This window comes from Wyeomyia smithii, chromosome 2 (genome assembly GCF_029784165.1).
Source record: "Wyeomyia smithii strain HCP4-BCI-WySm-NY-G18 chromosome 2, ASM2978416v1, whole genome shotgun sequence".
Taxonomy (NCBI): domain Eukaryota; kingdom Metazoa; phylum Arthropoda; class Insecta; order Diptera; family Culicidae; genus Wyeomyia; species Wyeomyia smithii.
In genome coordinates, this window is record NC_073695.1 from 15,565,171 (window position 1) to 15,592,717 (window position 27,547).

The window sequence follows — 27,547 nt, forward strand, 5'->3', positions numbered from 1 at the left end:
AAACAACGAATAAAAATGCTATTCCTGTTTCTGAATGACCTAAATAAAGCGATTTAATTGATTGTAAGGACAATCAGAACGTGAATTTTCTATTCTTTCGTATGACAAGAGTAGGGGAGATATTTTCGACACATTTAAGGTTACCACTTCCTTTGTTCGTTTCTATTTCACAGGACATCGATGGCTGTGATATTTAGCGGAGTGTTAAAATTAATAACCAAATCGACTTCAATATTTTAAAATTGCCTTTTATTTGCCTTTGCAACTATCAACAAACATTGGTATAAGCTATGTTTTGCTAATGAATCACATCACTGCAAATCTAATTAGCACACAGTAACATGTTGACTTTTTCGGCCAGTCTGGCCAGCAATTATACACTAATCCTTCTTATTCCAACTATCGTCGTGATTATCTATGGAAATTATGCACTCTCACTTTGTCAGCCTCCTATGATGCACTTTATTTACACTGTTTACGTTTGTTTTTCAACAGTCACCGTCTGTGGGAAACCTAGGTCTCGAACTTCCAGTGAGCCACTGCTGTATGCACTTTGCGCACGATCAGCCGGGAAATTCCCACCTTGCTGCACCGCTGGTTTCGCTTGTGTTGCGCAAACCGGTCGGTCGTAATGCGGAGCTAACCGTACATGTTGTCAGCACGAGAAAAATCCCCTTCCTCTGTCTGTATTGTAGCTTAGAGGGGGTTGAGAATTTTACGTTCAACATTTCGCTCTCTTGCCTAGCGAAAATGCTGTTCAACTGATTTATTTGTCCGGAAGACGGACGGTTGGTTTGATAGGTGAATCCCAGTGCTCTTCACAGTAATCCACCAACTGGTCCTCGGCCTTGGACAGAAGCTCGGTTTGATGGTCCGGGGACCAGTTTTTCTGGATCAAGGCGCACGATTGCAGACTGCTGGAGCCAAGCAGGCGGCTCAGTTTTTCCGCACTGTCGACCTGTAATCAAGGGAGGCAAAGACATTTATAAATAAACGTGCTTTTACACAGCATCAAGGATTATGCAAATCAGCTTCGGAAAAAGGCTGATGAAACCGTTTCCGAGAAGCTAAACTGGAAAGTTCGACGAAAGGAGATTTCAATACATTGAAATTAAATTTTGAAATTTCCTTTTCGCAATGCTCCGTTAGCAAGAGTACAATGTTTTTGTTTAACTAGAAAGTACACCCACCTTGATTATGTAAATGTCATGCTCGAAGCAGAAGGCCTGCAGTAGCACCTCGTGCATATGGGTTGCACTGTCGCCGGGTTGCGGCGGCGCCATAAAACAGAACAGATACTCCTCAGGTGTTTTGGCCAGACTGTTGATCGCATCCGATAAGCCCATAATCAGGCGCTTTTCGATGTTCGCCAACAGGAGCGCGTGCTTCGCGGTTACGCCAATCGGCGCACACTCGACGCCGTAATCGAACGAGGTCGCCATCGATGCCCCCGTTGTCGACGTCTTGAAGGCACTGCTGTACTGTTGCTCTTCAGTTGCCACTACCATCGTGCTAAAATTGTGATCACTGAATGTGTTGTATTAGATAAGCGCAAGGCTGTTTGTTTTTGTTTGTTCACGGTTTGGACCGGTTTGAAGTTCCACTTTTGCTGCGTTTTGCGAGTGACGCGACGAACTGCTAAGTTGAGTTGAATTGCGCGAATGATTGCTCGGCTCGCGAGCGGGCGGCCTTTTATAGACAATCGCTTCGTGCGCAGTAGGCCGCCGCCGCCGCAGCGATGGCAGCCGCTAGGCGGCGCAAGCTTTGTTTACGCATGTTGCTTACTGATCTGATAGTGTTATTGTTATTGTGTTTCTTCAGATTCCTTAAGTCGTCATGCCTGGAATACAACAAAATAATGTTTTCCAAATTTGCCTACAATGCAAACTACACGTGATTTTGTTGCCTACCGTAATCATATTATTGGTAGTACTGAAACTTGAATTTTACAAAATGTGACAAAACACAGAAACTTTTCTGACTTATCACATAGTCAACGGCATGCCAGATTAGTCTGAACACAATTACCATTCATTTGGTTTCATTTTTACAAGAATTTTCGCGTCTCACCGGATTACCGTAAGCTATATGTAACTTAACAATTCACATGTACCGCCAAGCGTCGGGAACACTGCTTCCTTCGTTGCCGTCGCGTTCGGTTCGGTTTGTTTTGGTTTGCGCGGCAGTATTTTACAGCCGTACGGGGAATACATGTTCGCATCTACCAGATCGTGATTATACGTGGAATTGGCGAATTTTGAATGAAAACCGGTTCCCCTCCCATTGCGCACCACGTCGTCGCCCCGCGATCGCTCCGCCTAGCCCACGAGGAGAAGCAGGTTGGGAAAATCCAACAAATCAGCTCGAGCTCGCGCGCTCGAGGTCACACAGAAAATCCGTGTTCGTTGGAAAAAAGTGCGAAAAGGTGATCGTCTAGCTCGGGGTTCTAGCCTTAGTACGGGGGAGAGGAATTTCGAAATTGATCGGTTTCTCTGCAGTGCAGGTAAACTGCGTTTTTACGCCTCCGATGCGCTCACAAGTTTACGCGTACCTACTCTATAGCGTCAAGAAAACGGATGCTTGTTTAGCCCAGTTTTGGGGAATTTTTGAATTTTGTACTAACCTAGCAGGCGGATGCAAGCCGCACGTGACGCAAGATCGTTTGGTTGAGTTGTTTTTTTCTTCTCGAAGTTTTACGAGTGGTTTGCGTTGTCTGTTTTGTTGATGAACTTTGATCGACAGCATGCTGTCGCGATCTTCTCGCATGAACCAACATGAATCGCCAAGTCATCGTTATTTTACATTCGCCAAAACTGACTTGTCAGAGTGATCGTACCAACATGCATACTGACCATCATTACTTTACCTACTTATTTTTGTTCCGTCAGGTTTCGTTGGCATCTTCGGAAGCCATGTGGAAGAGGTTGGTGCATCCGCGATGTCACCCCACCCGGGAGGCGTTTGAGGATGTCATAAATTGGAGGCGTTTGCTGCTGTCCCAACGACGGCAACGACGACGACAACAGACATCGCATGGCGCAGTTTGCTATCACGATGCCGCCGCCGGTTCAAACAAACAGCCAACGACCAAAGACAACAAAAACAACAACAACATCGGCGCGATGAAACCTCCGTAAGTTGACGACAGTAGCGCAATAATAGCAACAACAATAACAGAATGGGAAAAAGCCAAAGCATGCTGTTCTGTATTTCGGTTGATAAGGTTGGCCCGGGGTAGTAACCGAGGTGTAAAAAAACCGCTCAAAACAAGAATCGCCATGACTGCGGCTGATCGGTTGCTCTGTTTTTGCCATCTCGGTTAGTGGCGCGTGTGTTCACACGGCTCCGGTTGAAAGTTGTTATTCTTGTTATTTTTTTTGTTTTGTATTTTTGCGGATTTACAGTTCAAAACATTGAACTGGTTCGTAGTAACGCACTACACGTTTATTACGTAGGTATTTCCCAGTTTTGTATGGTATAAAAACTATTTGTTTGTTTCAACTTTACCGAAAATAATTGGGTTCTTTGTTGATCATCCTGAAAGTGTCATTTCGGTAAACAACATGTTTACGATGAAAACTCTGTGACCTTCAGCGGGCGAATTATTACATAAATCGCAAGTCTAATGGTGTTAAAACGGAAAAAACAGCAAATTTTACTTTCTCGAAATCGTTATTGGTCTGAGGATTCCCTATTGGCTGGCAATAGGCGGCAGTCGACGAAGTTCGTCAACAAGGTTTCTCTAGTTGCTGGCTAAACCATGTGATCATGATCACCGTGTTATCAGCCGTGGTGAAGTGCCGTAATATCAAGTCGTAGTAAATTATACACTATAATCAAGAAACTCTTTCACTCAGACTTAGGATTTTGCGCCTGATTAATTCGAGATTGCAATCTACGTCTCACGGTGAATGAAAATGAATCACGTGACAGTTAAGTTGTGAATAATGTGGATTTCATTTTCATTCTTTGGTTAACATTTTACGTTTTCTTTGGTTCAGAGTTTTTGTAGTGAAGCTTTTATTGAGTCAAAAACGTTAACGCCAACAGTAATCAGTAAGAACGCTGACTATTAATCAAAATTGTTGCAGTTATCGCAGCAATCCTACTTTTCATCTTGCACCCTTTCCGTTAAAAATTAATGTGTTTATAATTCATCTCAAAATAACGTCGTTCAGCAAGACTTTCATTGGTTGATAATACTAGTTTTTTTCCATTTCTTAATATGGTTTGAAAAATAGAAAATATAACTAAAATACTAAAAATACGCAAAAGTAGAACCGAGAAGAACGAAACAACAACAAAAGTCATAAGCAAACTAATAACAACTGGCAATCAAAGCATATATAACAACTGAAAAAATATCGAAATGGTGTCAAAACAGAAATCGCTTCCTACGCGCATTGAACAACATTCTAACTGAACTTCACATAAATTTTAGTAAAAAGTAAGCGGTGAACCATTTGGAAAGCGAAAATGTTCCGGTTTCGACTGTGTAGAATTTTCTGCGAACCTCAACAATAATAGGTCTTTATTTTGACAGCAGAAGAATTCGAAATTTTCAGTTGTAATTGTTTTTTCAAAAAAGGGTTTTCAGACATGTTACCTTCCAAGAATTCCAGGTAAAATAAGATATTTTTTTTAGTTTTCTCACGTTAGCAAATGAGTTTTTTTTTAATTCCTCCCCCCCCCCCCCATTGAAAAAAAACTTTGTGATGAATTAATTATTTACTCATATTTTTTCAGAATTTTTATTGTGTGTTCTGGCACAAACGGTGACATATCAACACTATTACATGAATTTTAAGCCTTGCTTCCGCAGTTAAGTGAATATAATTGTAGGAAAATTGTAAACCTACTTGTCGAGAAAAAAAAGGTATTCAAAATTAAACCTTATTCTAATCTTACACCTATCTTACTGACTATAAAGTGAGCTAATCGTTGTAATTGAGGATTGCAACAATTTTTGTCGGAACTTATTGATAAACTGGTTTGACATATTTTCTAATGTTTTCACATTAGTGAGCCTGTGTAGTTCAATCGTGCTAAACCAGCGAGGACGCTTCAATATCATTTTCAGAAGTTTGTTCTGAATCCTTTGAAGCATCTTCTTTCTGGTTGTACAACAACTTGTCCAGATGGGGACTGCATATAACATTGCTGGTCTAAATATTTGTTTGTAAGTTAACCTTTTATTCTTGAGATAAAGTCTAGAATTTCTGTTGATAAGAGGATACAAATATTTTATATATTTATTGCACTTTGTTTGAATATTCTCAATGTGCTCCTTTAGCAAATGAGTTTTTTCAAGCTAATTCAAAACCTCTTTTTATACTTTGTTTTAACTCTTTGATGCACTTTCAACTAAGCTTCAAGCTCCATTTTGAATCAGTTTTGTCTTTAGTCGCATTCATGTATGAGTAAGGTGTCGTACACAAATTATGTAACGCACGAAGAGGGGGGGGGGGGTGTTAATGAGTTTGCGTTACTTATTGTGACATAGGGGGGTAGTTGAAACAATTACGTAACTGTTTTTTCCTTCGAAATCGAATTTTTTTGGGGGTAATTTTGAGTCATATTGTTCGTTACTTATTGTTACGTAGGGGGGGGGGGGGGTGAGGTGTCTGAAATCCGGGTTTTGAGCGTTACGTAAATCGTGTACAACGGCTAACCACTTTTAGCTAAATTTGAAAACAATTTCTGTTTTGCCCTTTTCATTCAGAAGCGATCTTTAAGGATGAAATCATTTTTTTTCCTTTTTTATGGCAATCGATTGGAAAATCATCTATGCACCTGCCCAAATTTAGAAAATATTGATTTGATTATTCGAACTATTGTTGCATTGAAAATTATCAAGCCTTGTTGAAACGCCGATTCGAACCGTTTAGTGCTTGCTTTCCCTAGACCATTGGATAAAATATTTTACCTAGCTAGCTGAGAATGCACTATTTAGGCTATATCAGAACATGCTGCTCGAATCAATCAGTTTACTAGTGGATGGCCACTAGGACGGTCCAGCAGTAGGGGCAGCGGCACTACTTTCTCTTGTAAAAGACTACCTTTGTGCGACTGCGGGAGTATTTTCGGTGGCTACATTGGCCGGCACCAGAGATTTCAGGATTATTTCGTATAAATTCGTAGACTATGTTTTTTTTCCTCTTTTTGTTTTGGCGAATAGCAGAAAAGCTTTACCCTCCGCGGAGGGTAAATGCAAATGCATGGGCAAAAGATTTTGGGGCGCTTACAAACTAATTTCTCTTCATTGCATATTGACATCTGTATGACGTTTGGGATTACTTTCGTTCTGTTGTTACCTCGGTAGCATTTTCTACCATTTTCAGAACTTTATCTGCTACTAAATTGTCCATAATAGCTATCAAATAAACAACAAAATATAGCATCACGTGCGAGAGACAGAAAATTCTTAACTACTTCACAGTCAAATGACAATATTTCACATAATTTCTTTTCCTGTTTCTTACAACATAGTCAACATAAGAACATATCATTCATCAACATCATTTTCTCTAATCAATTGCAAGAAATACATTGCCATACGACAGGATGCCGTTATTCTACCCTAACTTTGCGATCGTGCTTATAAACAACCACTTCAACTATTTTTGCTTTATAATTTTAGACGAATTGAAATTTGAAATTTTGTTTTGTTTCTTCTGTACATACCTAGTATTTCATGGCCTTTTTCGGAGAATTTTTGATCATATTCATTTTTTTCTGTTCAAATAAAGTGTCCTAAACCGTTATTTCAATTGTTGCTCTTTCTAGTATTCAGGGAGGTTATTCATCATCAAGAATTCGGAATATTTTCATTTTTAATTATTCTTTTTATTTCTGTTTTTCTGTCTGTTTAAGTTACCTGTGTTTTAAGTCATTTAAAGTTGCATTCATGATTTTTTTACTCTTGGATTTTTGAGATGTCTTCCAGTATCAATTTTTGTATGCTTTCTTTACACTTCTTAGAGACTTTTATAGGTTTATTGAGGCTAGTTTAGGATAAAGAACTTTTAAATTGGAATTATTGGTGTCCGTCATATGTTTGAAGGACAAACCTAACGAGAATTTATGAATAAACAAAATTCAAGACAGTTAATTATCATGAAGTTACCTTTAGAAAACCTGTACCCCATATTGTAGCAACTGCCACAAAGCTCTGCTCTTTAAAATAGATGGTATAATTTTAGTATAATTTGTTGAAAAGTCTTTGTATGACCTGCTTCAGATTTTGATCAACGCGTTCAAGTTGTTTGGCCGTTTTGAAGCACAAAATGCACACGTTTTCGAGATTTTCTTCGTGACCATGCATTTTGAGTATTGCTATTCAACTGAGTGAAAAGCCTAATATGAAGTTGAATTTTTTTTTCAAATTGTTTTATCACCATGGCAATTGCTACGCACACTTAATAACATTTATACCGTGCTGGGTCGAAACCCGTACAGTATCGAAATCCGTACACATTGATGTTTTTCTTCAGTTTGAAGCATTATAAAAGTGAAAATTCATATGATAGTTACATGTACATATCCGTTGAGTTGTTGGCCTTCTGTTAAATTAAACTATGCGCCAGTAGGCCATGAAATGAAAATATTAAAAATGAAAAATCAATCGTGTATCGGTTTCAGTTGTCATTTCGTTGTATCGTTAGAGAATTTACTAAAGAAACGTTCTTCAGATAAAAACGATTTTCAAGTGGGATATAAGTGTTTTACTCTGTGAATCGTTTTGAAATTGATGGAAAAGGTAAGTCTTTGTCATTTTCGAGCTGTATATTGTTTGGTAAATAGTGTAAATTGTATGTATTCAACAAAAACTGTGCCGTACGGATTTTGATTCTTGTGATTTGCTTGAATCGAAATCCGTACAGCGTGTGTACCATGCATATATTGTTGAACTTTCTTCTTGTTTTCAGCATTTTATGGAAGAAAACAAGTATAAATATATGGCAAACAATTTTAAACGAGCTGTGACTGAGGTGCGCAAGGGAAAGTCGTACCGGGAAGCTTCGAGAGGTTCCGGCGTTCCGGTTACTACGAAACGCTACGAAAATTGCACTATTTTAGCTGATATCAAAAATTAGAAAACCGTGCGAAACTTTAGGAGCCAGTTGATCCTCAAAATATACTTATTCGGTAATTTAAAGATAAATTATAAATAAAAGATGTTCATTTTTGCACTTCTTCATCTATACGGAGTTTGATTTATTGTTGTATGGACTTTGATCCAGTCTATATCTATATCGTGCGGATTTCGATTCAAAAGTGTACGGGTTTTGATTCAGACAAAAAACTGTGTACGGATTTCGATTCAAAACAAGTTCTATTTAAACATGATTTTTTCGAGTTTCGGAGTGGTTTTAATCATTTTGCTGGAAAATAGTCTAAACTAAACATGTCAGTTTAAAGCAATATGTGATTTCTTGATTTTATATTGACCGTCGAAGATTATCATGTGCTTAGGTGTACGGATTTCGATCCAGCACGGTACGCATCGGAAGACTTGATTTTCAATATTGAGCCGAAAAATATGAAAAATAAACATAACTAAATGAAGTGATTTTGATCTCATTTTAAGCTGGATTAATGTAGAAAGGATGTTTCTACATGAAAATTTCAGTCATTTTAAGCGAAAAAAAAAGATGTATTCAGATTTTGGATACCTTGTTCCTAGATTTTTAAAAAATCAGAATGTGTAATTTTGTTAAATATAAAATGAAAAATCGAGGAAAAAACAAATTTTCACCGACGAAATATTTTCGGGTGTTCATATTTTGAAACTAGAGGGCTGAAAGTTTGATCCTACGGAGAAACATTTTAGGTATACTGACTTTGTATAAAAACCTTCTTTAAACATAGCGTGTAGTATAACTAGTTAGCCGCATCGTAGTGAATTGCGGAAGTAGTAGCAGCAGGTTGCGCCAGTAAACAAATCACATCACGTATTTAGCAGCGGTGAGGTAACACCAAACGTCTCGATATGCCAGTTAAGGACTTAGACCTTCTTCCCGCAATAAAGTTTTGCTTTATCTTGGCAACAACACATTCTGTGCTGAATCCTAGAAAACACAATCTGTCGCGGCCGCTTTTACAGATTTTGAACAGCAAAATGCCTTTCTTAAGGCAAATAAACAAATAGTTGAAGGTTAATAATTTTTTGGCAATAAAACAAGCATTCTGTGCTGGATCCTAGCAATCAAATTCTGTCGCGATAAAAAAAAATACTTTATTTATTCACCTAATCCCCCACTGTTGGGGCAGCACAAAGGCTACGAACAGCATAACCGATTTTGAACAACAAACTGCCCTGTTCTGTTAGAACACCTTAACAAAGGTGATTCATTCGACTTTACAGGAATAAATTGAAACCGATCCAATCAATCAGCATGAACAGAATTTCGCCGTCTCCCAGCCAGTGAAGGAAATGAAATGATTTTGAGCTGATTGTTTTTTCATCTTGAGTTGTGCACATCATGAAGTGCACAGTTCATGACTAAAATTGTATCCTCTCAATACGTAATAAAATGTTGGTGCCTTGGTCAATGACAAATACAACAGTTGACTACATACAACTCTGAGAATAGAGTGATGCGCGTTGCTCTGTTGTAATTCTCTCTTCGTACGTGGCGCATCGTAGGAAAAAAACGATAGCAACAAGCAAAAGAATAATTGAGAATCCCATAAATGTTGGTTGGATTGCATGTCGCATCGCAGTGACGCAGCAGCGATGATGCGGTGCGGTGATGATGGGAGGGAGAGTAAGTAGTTCGGAGGTATTTTTTTCAGCAGGTTTTCTATAGCAGCCAAACAGATACCAAAATGTGCTATGTTTGTTACCGAGAAATTATACGTTTGTTGTATTGCGTTGCGATTTCGTCAATGACATTACTCACTAGTTCCGTTATGATTAGTGAATGGAATATTTTCCTCATACTAATTTGGGTAGTAACGTTATGGAAGAGTGAGAGGGGATGGAGTTTTGAAAATCTTTGAATAATGCTTGCCTTGCTTTTGAACTGGTTTTGGATGCATTATTGCAGATTTTGATACTGCATTTTCACGTTTCAGTGCTGCGATTTTCAGGTTTTAGTGCTGTATGCCAATTGTGTTGAACCGAATATATTTGTACAGAAGTACAGAAATAACACCGAGAGGTAAAATAAGGCTTCTTTAGCAAAATCTTTAGCAAAAATTTGTAGAGGTTTGTAGAATTATCATTCTTATTAAACATATGCTGGCAACGACATTTTTATTATCACTGGACTTATTTATTCATATTAAATTCAACAAGGAACTTGGAATATAAGCATAACAACTCAGATCTTTTTTTCCCTTCCTTTTCAATTTTCTATATTTCTGAGTACAAATGACATAAAGTATTTACAGATCAAATTTGTAACGGCTAATTTAACAAACATATTTACCCTAGTAAAAATGTTATGCAACTTAAATCCAAACAAAATATGGCAAGTGTTTTTTACGTCTAATGCCTGATTAATACCTGATAAAATCTGCAATATTTTGCAAATCATTAAAACTTTTTCTATCTTTCACAACAGTTCGAAAAACATAGAGGAGAAACAATTGGTATGATAAAAAGCTCATCGAAGCTTTTTTCCTGATTGGTCTGATTTCAATTAGTCGAATGTTCGCGGAATACCAGTTCAAGAAACACTAGTGGTCTTAAAAGGCTTCGTGCTCATTTCACAGCCCTCCGACCGAAAAGCATTGCCACAACGATTATAAGGTTAGTTTCAGAGCTATATGCTCTGTACTGAAAACAGTTACAGTTTGAACCTTTGTTTTTATTTGTTTTGGAAATATTCGAACTGTTATTAAAATTTGTATACACTTGTAACAGTAAGGAAAAAATTCTTAATACATATTTAGAAGAAATTTGTTTTGTAAGTTCTCCGTACGTCACAATTGAATCAGTTGTAACACACCCTGTTGACACAGTGCGGTTCGATGGTTCGATTTTGGTAACATATTTATTTGCTTTCATTGACCACAGGGGGTTTGTTTCTGAAAAGTTGGTTGGGTTTGTAACGACAGATGTTGTTTGGCCATAATGGGTCAAGTAGGAGAAACATGCTGTTAGTGATAAATCAAACGGGCCCGTAACATCAAAATTGCACAAAAGCTTGAAAACTCCGAAATTCAAAGAGTAGTAAATCTAGAATTTGTTTATATTAAAATGTTGATCTGACTTAACACCAACTAATTATATGTAAGGAATTACCCATCGTGAAAAAGTTGAAGAGGTTGTTTACTAGACACGACCGCAGAGTTAACCTAGAATACGACAGCCTGTCTTAAGTCAATGTATTTCTTGCAATAGGTTTGGGAATACACTCAATGGGGTTAATCAATTTAATGGTCTCTCTGTTCCAGATGACGTTTACCTCTACAGACGGCACCGGTAACGACAAAAAACAACAGCAGAAGCTATGTGCAGCTAAGCAGTTTCACTTGACGCCATATCCAAAACAAGAATGAAATTGTATTGTTTTGTGGCTGTCTTTTGTATCAAGTTGCACTGAGAAAGCTTAATTTAGGCAGTGGCTACGATGAGGGCCAATAGTGCATTCCCGGTAACCTAGGTTTAATACGAACAATTTTCTGCAGTTTGCAGTAGCGTAGATAATTTCAAAACTGATCGCTGCAAATAGTAGGACTTGAGCGAAAAATTATGTGATTCAGGTTCACTGGCGCAAACATTCTTCAAATAAATGTTAAAATACACTCAGTAAACTTTGAGGCTTAGCTGAAGTCAAAAGAGGTTAAAAATGTTTGTCAATGCCATTTATTGACAACTGAATATTGTTTTTTGACATGGCAAATTTTTGATTCAGTTCTGAATGATTTACTGTGTAAAATCAACATGAGATGATTTATTTGAAACTATATATGATAATTTTTATCGCTATACTGCTAGTCACGCACGCTATATAGCTAGCCACGCACGCTGTAGATATGCACACACGCTATATAGCTAGCCACGCACGCTAGCGACACACGCTATAAATATTCACACACGTTACATATGTGCACACACCCTATATATATATACACCCTGGAAGATGGTGGCTTCTCAAACCGAGTCTCATTTAATTTCTGGCTGTATTCACCCAACGATATCTGAATTGAATTACCACTGGTGGGGTCCAACTCAGATCAAAAGGGAGCCGAACTGAAAAAGTTAGGTTCTGCAGCTAACCACTACCGCCGCCGCTGTTGCCCGCTGCTGCTCCACGCCGCCTTTGCCCCCTGCCATCGCGGCCACTGTCCGCCGCTGCTGCCTGCTGCTAGTAAACTGAGATTGCTTGAGGAGAAGCAGTCTCTTATATAGCCCAACGAGTGCATTCCTGGCTAACTAGGTACTCCATTCTGTCGTCCTTTTTAGGGAAAGGCAGCAAGCAACCAATCAAAGGTCGACATTTACGTTTCGACAAGGTTCAACAATTTTCAATAGTACTATAGTTCGAACAGTCAGATTACAATTTTCTGCATTTGGACGGTTGCTTAAATGATTTTCCAATCGATTGCTGCAAAAATGACGGAAATCGGTTGAAAACTGACTGAGTTTAGAACGTTTGAAATTGGACAATTTTCGTGACGCTCTCCATGTTTTCGGTTTTCGAAATTGGAACCCTGTATTGAAGTTGAATCCCTATATATGTTGCCGTAAGACGTATTCTACGTCAAAAAAATCAATTTTGTCAATGATCAATAAACAACTTTATTTGAAATAAAAAAGTCTCTCTCTCTCCAGCTCGGGGAAAACTAATAGTGTCAGAAGGATCGTAGCTCTAGCCCCGCAATTGTCCTGTACACTCAACAGTTGGCTGCGAAGTCTGTGTATAATAAACAGAAGTTCAAATTTCAAGACGGAATGTAGCACCAAGGCATTGCTTTACATTATCAATACACAAAATTTAAAATTGTTAAAAAAGTTGTTTAAGTTAATATTTCCGAAATCTCATTTTTTGTTATGAAAACACTTTAAAAGGTTAGCTAGATATTTGTTGTCTGATCATGGCAAACTGAGAGAGAAAAAGTTACGATGGCAGTTCGTAACGTTAATGACTTTTGGCCGATAGCTACAATTTTCCACCGCCGTGCACCGGAAATTGCCATTCTCCGCCACAAACATTTGCCGAACTTTTTCGGATACATTATTTTTTCTTAGCCCTTTGTCCATCTTGACGCCTTATACCGTCAAAAGCTTCTTACCAACTAGCAATTTGCACTTGCGCTTGCACCTACCAGCTACCACCAAGAAAAAAAAAACCCCGTTGAGTTGAGTGAGAGTAGGAAAACACGAACTCTCTTTCTTGAAAAAAAAAAAAAATCCCCATCATTGAGTAAATATTTACGATCCAATTTCTCTTATTCATTACTTGTTCATAACGCGACTAACTTTATATTCTCAGCTGTGCACATAGAGAATAACATATATTGCGTGCTCCCACGATGAAAAGTACATCGTAAGAAGGAAGGCGGAGAGAGTGCACCAGTAACGATTTTTTTATATGGTGCTCTTTTGTGATCTTCGTTATTCACCTACCATGGAGGTCTGTTTGCAAATGTGCGAAGAATAAGAATAACTCGCACACTGACGACGATGTCAACGCATCATAGGCTTGGTTTATACGTATTCATTAGTCGCTAGAAGCGATTTTTTTCCATCGGTGCTCCCAGCTGCTCAGTTGCAACATGATGCAACACGCAACAGCGAGCAAAGGAAATCTTGATGTTAGAAACCGCAACACGATACGGGTTAAAATCGTTGCGTGTGTGAGAGCACCATCGGTGTTTATTCGCTGGATACAAAAATCAAATGTGAACTGTGGAATAATTCGTCTAAAGAACATTAGAGAATGGTAAAACTGAACATAAAGGCGTGGCCTATTTCGTAGCAACCTTCGGCTATAAAAGAGTGTTTCTGGTAAAACCAGCTACATTCATTAGTCGGAAGGTGAACTGGCTAGACCGTCCACAACGTTGACAGCAGAAGCAGCAGATATCAGCACTCAGCAGTAACAGCGGATTGCAGCGGATAGCAGCGGGGATTGCTCAAGCGAACAATCTGAGCTGGCTTTTAGCAATTTAAATCTGTATTGGCCATCCAATTTGCTGAATGTGAAACAGCTTTTACATTTCGTGTTTTCAGTGTCTTTATTCCCCCACTGTTGAGGCAGCACAAAGCAAGCATTAGTAGATTAATGAAACACTTAAAACAATGCATTTGTATTTTTTTTTTTTTTAAAGAAGGGAATTTGTTAGTAGCTTAAGTATTTATGATAAATATTAGTAAAAATGAGTATGTGTGTCCAATCACAAATGGTGACTTCTCAACACTGTTAGAAATTTGTAATTTTAATTGTTAGGATTTGTTTGCGTTCGCAATTAGGACTTATCAGTCGTAGGGATTTAAACCTACTTGTCAGAAAAGGGGAAGTAAACTTCCAACTAACTTAATTGCTAACTTATTGGCTATAAAGAGAGCTTATCGTAGCAATTGAGGATTGCAACAATTTTTGTCGAAAATTGTTAATAATTTTATTTGACATAGTTTCTAATGGTTCAACACCAGTAAGTCTATGTAATTCGAGTGTACCAAACCAAGGAGGATGCTTCAAAATCATTTATAGAATTTTATTCTGAATCCTTTGGAGCGTTTTCTTCCTTGTTGAACAGCAACTTGACCAGATCGGTACAGCATAAAGCATTGTTGGTCTAAAAATTTGTTTGTAAATCAAAAGTTTGTTCTTTAAACAAAGTTTAGAATTCCTGTTAATGAGAGGATATAAACATCTCGTATATTTGATGCACTTGGCTTGTATACTCTCAATGTGCTCTTTGAAAATAAGTTTTTTATCATAAATTAGTCCCAAGTACTTAACCTTGTCAGACCAACTTAAAATAACCCCATTCATCTTGACAACGTGATTATTGTTTGGCTTGAGGAAAGAAGCCCTAGGCTTATGCGGAAAAATTATCATTTGAGTTTTAGAAGCAGTGGGAGAGATTTTCCACTTTTGCAAGTAGGAAGAAAGAATATCTAAACTTTTCTGCAATCGACTGTATAAATTGGATTGGAAATTGGAAAATTAAAAGTTTGCAATTTCGCAATCAAACCTTTATGCCAAACACTGTCGAATGCTTTTTCTATGTCTAAAAGGCAGCTCCAGTGGCTCCAGATTTGTTAGCTCGTATCATATTAGTAACTCTGAGCAATTGACGAGTAGTGGAATGCCCATGGCGAAATCCAAACTGTTCATCTGCAAAAATTGAATTTTCGTTGATGTGTGACATCATTCTGTTAAGAATAACTCTCTCAAACAGTTTACTTATTGAAGAAAGCAAACTGATTGGTCGATAACTTGAAACTTGAGCTGGGTTCTTATCCGGTTTTAAAATTGGAGTAATTTTGGCATTTTTCCATAATTTGGGAAAATATGCAATTTTGAAGCAGCAATTGAAAATTTTCACTAAAAATTCCATTGTGCTCTCAGAGAGATGTTTGATTAGTATATTAAAGATTCCATCGTCACCAGGTGCTTTCATATTTTTGAATTTTGTAATAATTGATTTAATCTCATTCAAGTTAGTTTCAATTATTTCTGCAGGTAAAAAATTCATTTTCAATAGGACTCACAAAATTCAAATTTGAGTTATGAACACTCTCAAACTGCTGAGCAAGTCTTTGAGCCTTTTGTTCGTTGGATACAAGAAAACGTTCACCATCTTTCAAAACTGGAATAGGCTTTGAAGGTTTCTTAAGAATCTTCGACAGCTTTCAAAAAGGTTTTGAATATGGTTTCAATTTTTCAACTTTAGTCTCAAAATTTTGATTTCTCAGACGAATAAATCTATGTTTAATCTCTTTCTGTAAATCTTTATAAATAGTTTTAAAAACAGGGTCACGAGAACGTTGATATTGACGTCTGCGGACATTTTTCAAACGAATTAGAAGTTGAAGATTTTCGTCAATTATTGATGAATCAAATTTCACTTGAGCCTTTGGAATAGAATAATTCCTGGCATCAACAATTGCACATTTTAATGCTTCCAAAGCTGAATCAATATTCACTTCGTTTTGCAAATCAAGCTCATTATTGAAATTTCTCTCCATATGAGTTTTGTATCTTTCCCAATTAGCCTTGTTATAATTAAAAACAGAGCTCATAGGGTTTAAAACTGATTCATGTGATAAAGAAAAAGTTATTGGTAGATGGTCAGAATCAAAGTCAGCATGTGTGATCAAATCACTACATACATGACTTTGATCTGTTAGCACCAAATCAATTGTTGAAGGGTTTCTTACAGAAGAAAAGCATGTAGGACTATTCGGAGACAAAATAGAATAGTATCCTGAAGAACAATCATTGAATAAAATTTTGCCATTGGAATTACTTTGAGAATTATTCCATGAACGATGTTTAGCGTTAAAATCGCCGATTATAAAAAATTTCGAACGATTTCTGGTGAGTTTTTGTAAATCACCTTCAAAATAATTTTTGTGCTCGCGTGTGCATTGAAATGGTAAATATGCTGCGGCAATAAATAAAATTCCAAGTTCAGTTTGAACTTCAATTCCCAAAGTTTCTATAACTTTCGTCTCAAGATGGGGAAAAGCACGATGTTTGATTCGGCGATGAATAACAATTGCAACTCCACCGCCGGAACCCTGAATCCTGTCATATCTATGAACCACGTAATTGGAATCATATTTTAATTTTATGTTAGGTTTCAAAAATGTTTCAGTAATAATTGCAATATGCACATTATATACTGTCAAAAAATTAAAAAGCTCATTCTCATTGGCCTTCAATGAGCGAGCATTCCAATTTAATATTTTAATTGTTTTATTTAAAATCATTGCTAAATTTTAAATTAGAAACAATTTTAATAGTAAAATTTGTGCCTATTTGAATGGCTTCAAACATTGATTTTGCCTGCAACATGGCGTTCATAAGATCAAACATTGCCTGTTGCAAAAAAGTAGGAGGGTGGTATTCAAGACACGACCGCATGACATTGACTACCGTATTCTTAAAAAAATATTCCATTGAAGCAAATAGTAGAGGGAATTGCAACGCTTCTTTTACAAAACTTCTGTAACAAAATTTCGAGGCACCAAAAGGTACCAGTTGCTGATTATTCTCGTTTACTGGTTAGTCCGTCCAGAATTCCAGCCATTTTAGTATTTTGCAGTAGCCATTTATTACTAACAGCCCTCAGCATAACGGGTGAAACCGGCACGAGATGACCGGTACTATTTTGTCTTTCCTCCTTTCAGCTGCTATCACCTAGCGTCCGCATGTCACTGGTGCGGTTTTAGAACCAGAATGATGGGGCGCCGGCCGCTGTCGTAAAATTAACACCAACAAAAAGATGCATATTTGCAAGGTTTTTTCCGCTAGCAGCAGCATAAACATCGGAAACAGAAAGTGACAACAACAATAACAACAAAGTCAGATCGATTGTATCCGTTAGTGTCGACTGTGCTTGGGAAGAGAGGTAGTGATTGGCTGCGCGGTATGATTTAGACAATCGATATTAATTACCAATTTTTCAATAGTGTATCTCAAACAAAAGTTTGTTTTTGTTACATAAATTTAACCGTAAAAGAATTTCTGATCGATTGATGCCAAAACCTCGAAAACCTGATTATAGATGACTGCAAAATAAGCGCTCAAAACCTGACCACTTTTCTCTGGTTTTCCCTGGTTGAATTACTAGATTTTCAAATTCAGGGGCCTAACTTCGATATAGACGTTAGTCAACGTCAAAAGAAAGTTTACCTGCCGTAATAGGCCCCAGGCAGTTGACATTAGAAAAAATATTTTCGGCAGCAATATTAGCTGGAGTAATAGGTGTACAATTCTTTTCTAGCGTGTTTTGCTTACCCATATTAACGGTCATTTTCGAACTACCAACGCTAGGCGGTATAATGTTCGAACTACCTGTGACCTGTGCATAAGTTAAACGGGTATGCAAATGAGTAGGTAAACTATGCGTCACTGGTACGCTTGGAGAATTTTTATTGAAGTTTGTTTTGAATTTTGTTTACCTTGCCTTGCCTTAACAATTACTAAACGGGCTGGGCATTGATAAAAATTCGACATATGGTTGCCGCTACAATTCGCACAGCGAAAATTTTTACTCTCTTTCACAGGACATGTGTCCTTTTTGTGAGAAGAGTCTCCACAAATGAGACATTTTTGGTCCATGTTACAAAACTTTGAACCATGGCCATAACGTTGGCAAACACGGCATTGGGTGATATGCTTTTCACCTCCGCCAAACTTTCGATATAATTCCCATTTTACACGAACGTTATATAAAGCATGTGCTTTTTCAAAAAATTTTAAGTTAAACTGCGGTTAAAATGAATTGAATAATTTACAAGGGAAATTCCAGTTTGCTGACTGTTTTCGCCTCGTGATTTTTGTTTCATCAGAATTACTTGGGTAGGGGCTATACCAAGTAATTCTGTCAAAGTAATTTTGATCTCATCAACGGTTTGATCGTTGGTGAAACCTTTTAATACGATCTTGAACGGCTTGGCGCTCTTCGTATCATATGTAAAAAATTTATACATCTTTTCAGTTAAATACTGAATAAGACGATTACAATCTTTCAATGTTTGGGCCAGTAAACGGCATTCGCCTCTTCGGCCAATTTGATAAGTAACTTTGACGTCGGAGAGAAACGTAGAAAGTTCTCTTTTAAAAATATTGAATTCAGAAGCAGTAGTTACCACAATAGGTGGAACTTTTCCTTTTTTACAGAAATTTCACTTTGAATAGTTTTACTTTCGAACATTTCAATTTCGCCGGCTTCTTGCTCAGGCAGAATATCATATACATTTTCACTGCATAAGCTAGTTTCAGAAAGTGATGCCTCTCTTTTCCTCTCCGTAGCGATGCGTGGTTTCTTTTTTCGTCCTGCCATTTCAGGTGATACGAAAAAAGTTCAAATATAATATCAAATTGTAAGTATTGAGAAAGAAAGAAATAGGTAGTCTTGAGAAAGACTAATGTAAGTTAACTTCCAGGTAATCTTTAGAAGACACACTGACAAAACACAAACTTTGAAGCTATAGGCAGTCAAAGACCAGTCCACAAGCAACCGAAAATACGTCTGATCTGTCGGGCAGCTCAAGACGCACTGACGATGCATTTGTTAATAGTGTGTGTAGTTCTACGTCAGTTATGCGGTCGTGTCTTGGATACAACCTCCCACTTTTTTGCGCCAACTTCTCGCCCGCATTTTGTATAGCATTGCGAAGTGGTCATGAGGATTCACGTATTTTGATTTTGTACTTACTGCAACTACTCTGTTAAGGCGCACCAACGTCACTTTTCGTGCCAAACGCTGAAATGGTTTGCTATTTTGCATGAAAAGTGACGTTGATGTTAAAACTCAATGCGTTTACTAAAATAAACGTGTTAAAGCAATGGGATATATTTTTCAACATATTTACTCAGATTCTATCAGATTAGAATGGAAAGTAAAGCGTTTCTGTTAATTTGCGAACGATTTAGAATAAATCGCTTCTGGAGCGATTTCGTGTTTCTGGCACTTACGTCAACGTTCCAGCCCACAGACAGCAGTCCAGCCTGACAATCGTCGACTGGCAATCTTTAGGTGAATAGGTAAATAAGGTCTATCTAGTGTTCTTGACAAAGCGCCCTAGCATAGAAGCTTGACAGTGTTTTTTGCGGGTGGTAACACTCTCTCAGACTCAGGCGTAAGTTTCTAAAGACGGGCGTATGTAGTTTAGTATACATTCCATTCAAAATATTGCAGCTCAGCAGCATCAATGGGTTGTGCTGGCAAACTGTCTAAGGGGGGTAAGTTTTCATTTTTTTTTGTGGAAGCTTGAAGGTATAACAAAACTTGTGGCTCAGTTTTAAAGCATTTTTCAATTTCAACATTTTCAAAAACAATTATATTTCAATAATGGTAAATAAGCCTGGTAAATATTCCCAATCAAAAAGCTTACGGTAAATAACTTTCTAAATGCATCCTGCTTCGAGGTATTTAAAATTAACTTTAGAAAACTTCTTCTTTTCATGAAAATAAGCAAGAGTGATTATCCAGCAACAACCATAAATTAAAAGAAATGTAAAAACAATTTACTCTTTGACAGCAAAAGAAATTGATGTATGATTTAGAAGTGTTTAGTTCACTTTATTTCAAAAATCAATGACGCTAATCTCTAATTCGTTAACTGGAAAATTCAACTCGCTAAGCGCTGTACTCATGTTAGCGGAATTCTGATCTTGTTGGTAAATTTTATTACTCATCCAAACAAATGAAACTACTTTTTGGTGCTATTTACAACAAGAGGTTCAAAATTCCCAGAACTGCAAAAACAAAAATGATTCTGCTTGTGTGTTGACTGCATACCACCAAGAATGTTCTCATAAAAAAACTCGATTTTAATTCTAAACTAAAAAGTAGAACCAGAGTCGCGGTAATCTCAAATACAACGAACTCTCACTGTAAAGCATGTTCATCACTCGAAGCAATACACCCCGAAATAAAAACCAACCGGCGTAATTGCACGACGTTCAAAGTTCTGCTTTTCAATTGCGTAAATAAATAACGAACTTTCTGAAACCGGAGCTTCCTGTGCCTACGGCCTCGTGACTGTGCGTTGATTGACCGTGAAAAGTTTTACAACGTCAAACAACGACAAAACTGATACGACCACTAGCTAGCTGATGGGGTCGTGTTCTAGATTAACCGTTTTATTGTCCTCGAATTTCGCCTAACTTGCTCAAGTTATTATGTCAGATCGCAATTGGCAAGGGGGATCTTTTGGAGGGATACTAGGTCGTGGTTGTTGGTCAATCTGGAATGGTGTGGTGTGACAGAGCTATCGAACACGCTAGAAGGCAATTGCTTTGGCCGAACGTAAGCAAATACCTCTCAAGTTGCAGCTGGGTGTATTACCGTTATGGGTTAAAGTGTCCGTTTGCTGTTAACTAATTTGTTTGTTTGTTGTTTGTTTGGATCAAGTACGAGTACGCGAGAACGTTACTTTCTCTAGTGCGCGGTGGGAAAATTACAAATCGATCGTACGGTTCTGGGGCGCGAAGGTGAGCCGCGTTTATTAAGTTGCGATAGAGATACGATAGGTACGGGTTCTAATTCAGCGAAAACAAGAATATTAGTCAACGGCGCAATTCTGTGAACTAAGGGAAAGTGTGTCGTATTGCTACACTTGAGCGGTACTCCGACACGTGCAATGTTGGTTTAAAATCCGTTATTCGTGGCGTGATCGCAGAAAATCTGGATTGTTGGAAACTAAACTGAAAATACGATCTCAAACCAATTGAAACTGGTTTCGAAGACAGTTCAGTGTCTAAGCCAAGTCGCAGCTTTCAGCTTACCTTGAAAAAGTGGTAATTAACTCTAATCACTGGACTTCAAGTGGAATCCAAAGAGTTGCGAGTGGCGACGGCATACGTTTCAAAAAATAATGTCTGTTTATTCTATAGTTTTTTTTGTTTGCAACATTGACAGTACTTAAAGTGTTCCTGTGGTGGTTTATTTTATAGAAAATGAAAATCTTATCTCGTTTAGGCTGGGAATGTTTTTATGAGGAGTCAGGGGTGACTGGCCTATTTATGACCTATTAAATTGAACCACTATAAAAACTGTCAATGTGAATAACCTCAACAGAAATCGTGCCTCAGGTCTAATTTGTTTTAGTTCCATCTGAAGTGAGTACGCTTAATGTCATTGACCTTTTAAGATTTCGCTCAAAGTGATAGAAAAAAATTTAACTTGCCAGCTGGATCACGCCTGGCTGTTGAAAAAAAAAAAGTATTACAAAAAATATCAAATTTGAGCAGCAGTAAATAGTTAAATATGATATTTTTTTATTGGAAAACTCTTACATTGTGTTTTCCGGCAAATGAGTATATTCTGATTTCAAATTTGACAATTTCATCGTAAACTTGAGAAAAATTTACAAGAGAACACACTTTGTGATTATTAGTAGGTATTATGAGGAAAACTCGAGTTACAATTGTTGAATAATTGAAAGTGAGGAAGTTAATCTTAAAAATAACTAGTGCATGTTTTGAATATCAGGAAGAATTGGTTAAGAAAAAGTATTTGTTCAACGGACTCTTACATTGGCACTTTTTTCATTACAAGCTTTGGGGATTTTCAAACCATCAATTATAGGATTTCTTTGGGTCATCTGGTCCGCTGAATATCATCCCCCAATTATTCCCGATCATCTTATCGCTCCGAGCGTATATTCAACATTATCAGCCAGCGTATCACAATTCGGGCAGGTGCAAAAGATTAGCCGTTATCAGCGCTATCGACCGATTTCCCAGAAGTGGACCCTATCAATGTCACATTCGTAGAAGGGGGTTCTTCCGCTCAACCAGTGCTCACATGAATAGCCGTGTTTTGCAATGGTGTTTTTTTTTTTTAATTTGCTGCTGCATTCGTAGGAAACTTCCCTCGTCGCTGTCGTCCGTTATCTGATTCCGTGCAGGTAGATTCGCAGTAGATAACCCGAAAGCACTTACACAGGCACGTCCCACCGTCGAATGTTTACTTAACAACCGAACTCTCACCAGGCCCTACTTCAATTACGTACTTCTTTTTGTTGACAGTCTGGCGGCCAAGCGCCTGCATCCGGCAGCGGACACCCCCCTTAATCTTGGAGCGGAACGTAAACTAATATTGCGCAACACCAGAATTTCGCGACATCACATGGCACCCGAAATTGCACTGCATCTAATCACCCAGGAATGCAGCATTTATCACCAACCCATTGGGGAGGATTTCTGCTTTCGAACCGAACCATTTTGGGGATTTTTTTGGCCCGGAGGTCAAGCACTGACCAGGTATCGTATCAATGTATCAGCGTAGGAAATTTACTGCTCTAATTACAAAACTGGAACAGGTTCATTTTAGATAACAAACAACTTTTCGCGGGCAAACGCGTTCTAGATGTTGGCTGCGGTTGTGGTGCTTCAGCAATCGCCGCAAGGCTAATTGGAGCCAACGCTGCCACTGCTAACGACATTGACCCTAGTAAGTTCGAGATTTTTTCCATATACATACCAAGTATTGTTTCATTGATCACCTATTAGCTATGTGCACTGGAGCAAGTTCAACCCAACTTTCGAACTAGTAGAGCATAAGTACGTACTCTTGCCCCAGTGCACCCATGGCAAGTGTGCTGCTCGCGTGATAACTCGTATATTTTGTCGTTTCGTCAGCCGCACTGCAGGCCGCGCTTCTCAACGCGGAACTCAACTCCGTGGACCTGGAGATAAGCAGTCGAAATCTGATCGGACAGCCATGTGACGACTTTGACGTCGTGTTGATAGGCGATCTTTTCTACGATGCCGAGATCGCGTCCGTGCTGAGCCCCTGGTTGGCCCAGTTAGCAGCAAAGCGGAAAAATGTTGGTGGAAAAAGCTTCTCTCGGCTTGTTTGTTTAGCCTAATTTGATTTGCTTTTTTTTTTCTCTTCACCTGTATTTCTATGCAGATTTATATTGGCGATCCGGGACGTCACGGATTGACAGAGAAGCGGTTGTGGAATATGACGCAATTAGCACGTTACCGACTGCCGCCGGATGTTTGCATCGAAAATAACGGGTTTTCGCATGCCAGCGTTTGGGAATTTAAGTCGAATAGTTGACTGTTGGGTTCAAATGTTATGTAAAATTAGCAGGCAATAGTATGTATTATACAAATAATTGATTATTTTATTAAGAATGTATGTTAAAACAATCGAAGTAAGTAAAATCCTAATTCAATTTTAAACAATTTTGATCGTTCTGATCTCTAGAAGCGCTTTACTTAACATTCTGAGTCTAATTACGGTTTTCTTTTTTCTGGCTTTAAGAAGCTTGAGAATCAAGTTGTACATTATTTCACGCGCGTGAAATGAAAAATATCATTTACATAGAAAAAGACACAATTATGGCCACTTTTGGCATTCAAAATCATTTCGTCTATAAAATCGTCAAAATACATAACACAAGTTATCTCATTGTTGTAAAAGCTTGATAATAAGTTAATTCATTCAGTCTTGATGCATTATCATGTAAAAGTAATAAAAATATCCATAATATGGACTGACCCACAAAAAACATTACTGACGCACCGCAAAATGTAACATTACTACAATTATGGGTCACTTCACTTATTGCACCGAGCAGAATTATAGTTTTTAGTGACATTTTCAACTTTAAATCATTTTAATCGTATAAATGAGGTTACAAGTGAGCTAATGAAAATTGTTCAGTTTCGTGAGAATCGACGTATTTGCGTAAAAGTGACCCTTAACTGTGGAGGCACTGTAAACAGATTCGATCCAGCGAAATTAAAGGTTCTGGCACAGACAAACAGACGTGCGTCTTCGAAGAAAAATTCTGAAATTCTGGATAAGCTCACCATGTGAGCTTATTCCCTGCTATCTTATTTTCGTAAAAAAGTGTTTGTCTTTACTAATGGGTGTGCAAAAAAAAGCATAGCCTTGGTACTACAATCCGATTCGGAATTTGACCTTCTGTTTAGGGACCATCCATTAATGATGTCACGCGTTTAGGGGGGGAGAGGATTTCAATTATTGTGACATTTTGTGACATATGGGGGAGGGGGGGGGTTAGCTTGAGTGTGACATCACATTTCAACTCAAAAAAAAAACATACCTAACCACAGAGTTCAACTCAGAACTATTCATGATATTTGCATCATTCATTTATAGTTCTACGATCCCTTATTTTGCTTAAGATTTGCTTTAGATGAAATACAGTAAGGTCGTTTTTTACGCGGGTTGCTTTCCCCTATTACTCAAAAACGGTACAAAATATCGACCTCATTTTAATCACGTTTTTCGTTTTAGGCCACGAGTGATCATATATCAGTTTTAAAAAAAAAATCACAATTATTGGTGTAAATACTCAAAATTTAAAATATTGCATTTTGGTCTCTAGATTGGCTACTATCATATTCAAACTAGATTTGAACGTTTTAGGACGATTTTCTTTGTTATATTTGCAACTCAAAAAAGTCCTTTTTTTGCGCGGGCCCATACAAATTTGGAACGCATCCGTAGTTTTTGGACGACCTCTCAAATAAACCAAATTTTGCTAACATATAAATTATTTGATTAATAAACTGGAACTGGAACAACTGGAACAGTGTGTTTGGTAGGGTTGATGTCGACGATGCTGTACCGAGCTTTGTAAAGGTGCTGCTGCAATAGTTGAATTCAAATGTTCCTGTCCAGCGAAAACCAAAAAAACCGCCATGGGGGAAGCGTTCTTTGCAAGTACTAAAGCAGGAAATGAAGGCATGTCAGCGTCACTATCGCAGAACTCGCACCCCGCTCTCTTAATGCAGTTTTAAGGGCTATTTCCATTGCTTCCGTGTCGGGACCGGGCCGTGTCTGTGCCGTGTGTCGTCCGGGCTTGTTTGAGATTGATTGCATGCGTTCTTATGAACGCATTCACACTGACGCGCCGTGCCCAGACCGGGGCAGCGCTGAGTTGCCGTCGTGCTGCCGCCGTGCGTGAGAAAAACTACTGTTGCCGTCGATACTTTGTGTTGGCCGGAGAGTGCACGGAAGGCACTCGGGTAGATGCGTGTATGTTATGAAAAAAAGAGGGAGATGTTCTTTCACATACACACATCAACATTTCTCAGCCAGAACGCGGCGCAGGCACGGTTCAAACACGGCGCAGTGTGAATGCATGAAAAGTCCCGGAGAGGACACGGACACGGCCCGGATCCGACGCTTTCATAAACAGTACGTTACTAACACACAAACATGCTTGTTATTCTCCTCAGTATGTGGAAAGAGCGGAGAAAAAATTCACTGCGCACTATTCTATTTTTTTTCTCCCAATCTCTTGTCCTCTTCTGCCATGCTCAAGAAATAAACTGTAAAACGCACCGCTCTGCTGTGTAATTATTGTGCGTGATGTCCTTACGTGTGAGAAAGTCTCGCAAGAGAGAGATTTCAGATTTCACCGCGGTGCTTTCAGGAAGCTCACCAGATAAAAATCGTCTGTCGTTCTCTTCTAGCATGTGCGTTGATTTGCTCTTTAGTGTGAGAGCAGTTGTTTTCGCAACGCAAGATTTTCTCATGCACTCTAGAGGTTTTCTGAGGAGAAAAGACAAACATGCTTACAACTTGAATAAAAGTTCGAGGCAGGAAAAATTTTTAAGGTGTTGAAGCTGTGTTGATTATTTGCAACCAAAAATAAAAGTTGTATTAGTGAAATCGACCATTAATACTAGCGCTGATAGGAAGGTCTATTGGTTTGGTTTTTACTTGCGAAAGTGAAGGAGGAAAATATTTTTGCTTTTGCTTTCACACATAAATTGACAATTGTATATGAGAATTCGCGTAGGTGCGAACAGCCTTAAAAATCTCTTTAACTTGTGTCAGGGCCAATACGAGACTCCCGATTTATCGTAGGATATTTGTTACCGTGCTGGATCGAAACCCGTACAGTATCGAAATCCGTACACCTTGATGTTTTTCTTCAGTTTTAAGCATTACAAAAAATGAAAACTCATATAAAAGTTACATGTACATGTCCGTTGAACTATTGGCTTTCTGTTAAATTGAACTATGCGCCAGTAGGCCATGAAATAAAAATATTAAAAATAAAAGTTCAATCGTGTATCGGTTTCAGTTGTCATTTCGTCGCATCGTTAGAGATTTCACTAAGGAAACGTTCTTCAGATAAAAACGTTTTTCAAGTGGGATATAAGTGTTTTACTCCGTGAATCTTTTTGAAATCGATTGAAAAGGTAAGTCTTTGTCATTTTCGAGCTGTGTATTGTCTGGTGAATAGTGCAAATTGTATTTATTCATCAAAAACTGTGCCGTACGGATTTTGATCCTTGTTAATCGCTTGAATCTAAATCCGTACAGCGTGTGTATCATGCATATTTTGTTGAACTTTCATCCTTGTTTTCAGCATTTTATGGAAGAAAACAAGCATAAATATACAGCAAACAATCCCGAAAGAGCTGTAACAGAAGTGCGCGAGGGAAAGTCGTACCGGGAAGCTTCGAGAGGTTCCGGCGTTCTAGTGACTACGATAAAAGAGCCGTAACTTATGGCTACGAATCTCAATCAAAAGGAGTTCCACCAACCTTCACTGCTGGAGAGGAAGATTTGGATCATGAAGTGGGGTATAGCAATCGGGGGGCCCGGGGTATTTGCCCCCTCCTTAAATCTGGGCCTGGAAAAAGGCGTCTCGCAGCTGGTAGTTGAGAAAAGATTTATGTTTTTTATGTCGAATCATTCAATTGGGACCTAAAGCTATTTCAGTTCTTAAATATCATTAAAAGAAAGCCGCATTTTCTGAGCAAAACTTCAAAAAAAGTTCATCGTTTTCCTTCGATTTTTAGACGAAAAATAAAAAATTGCTCGAAATTTAGGGCATCTCGAGCAGTTTTTTATTCTTCATTCAAAATTTGAAGGACAACGATAAACATTTTTTAAAAACATG

General features: G+C 38.1%; 2 protein-coding genes across 2 annotated transcripts in view; one reads left to right on the forward strand and one right to left on the reverse strand.

Annotated features, from left to right (window-relative positions):
• Positions 1–227: 227 nt before the first annotated feature.
• On the reverse strand, positions 228–1,711 carry LOC129725604 (uncharacterized). The gene is made up of 2 exons (XM_055681615.1): positions 1,191–1,711; positions 228–958 (listed from the first exon to the last, which is right to left on the reverse strand). The coding sequence occupies exons 1-2, from the start codon at positions 1,506–1,508 to the stop codon at positions 767–769; spliced, it is 510 nt and encodes a 169-aa protein (XP_055537590.1). The 5' UTR covers positions 1,509–1,711; the 3' UTR covers positions 228–766.
• A 1,063-nt stretch (positions 1,712–2,774) lies between these two features.
• LOC129725829 (electron transfer flavoprotein beta subunit lysine methyltransferase-like) overlaps positions 2,775–27,547 on the forward strand; it is a 43,512-nt gene continuing 18,739 nt past the window's right edge. The window contains exons 1-7 of the mRNA XM_055682108.1: positions 2,775–2,832; positions 2,967–3,133; positions 22,509–22,552; positions 22,674–22,907; positions 22,967–23,097; positions 23,286–23,473; positions 23,560–23,751. Of these exons, the coding sequence (XP_055538083.1) occupies positions 2,775–2,832; positions 2,967–3,133; positions 22,509–22,552; positions 22,674–22,907; positions 22,967–23,097; positions 23,286–23,473; positions 23,560–23,712 (975 nt within the window). The 3' untranslated portion in view covers positions 23,713–23,751. The remainder of the gene's footprint in view (positions 2,833–2,966; positions 3,134–22,508; positions 22,553–22,673; positions 22,908–22,966; positions 23,098–23,285; positions 23,474–23,559; positions 23,752–27,547) is intronic.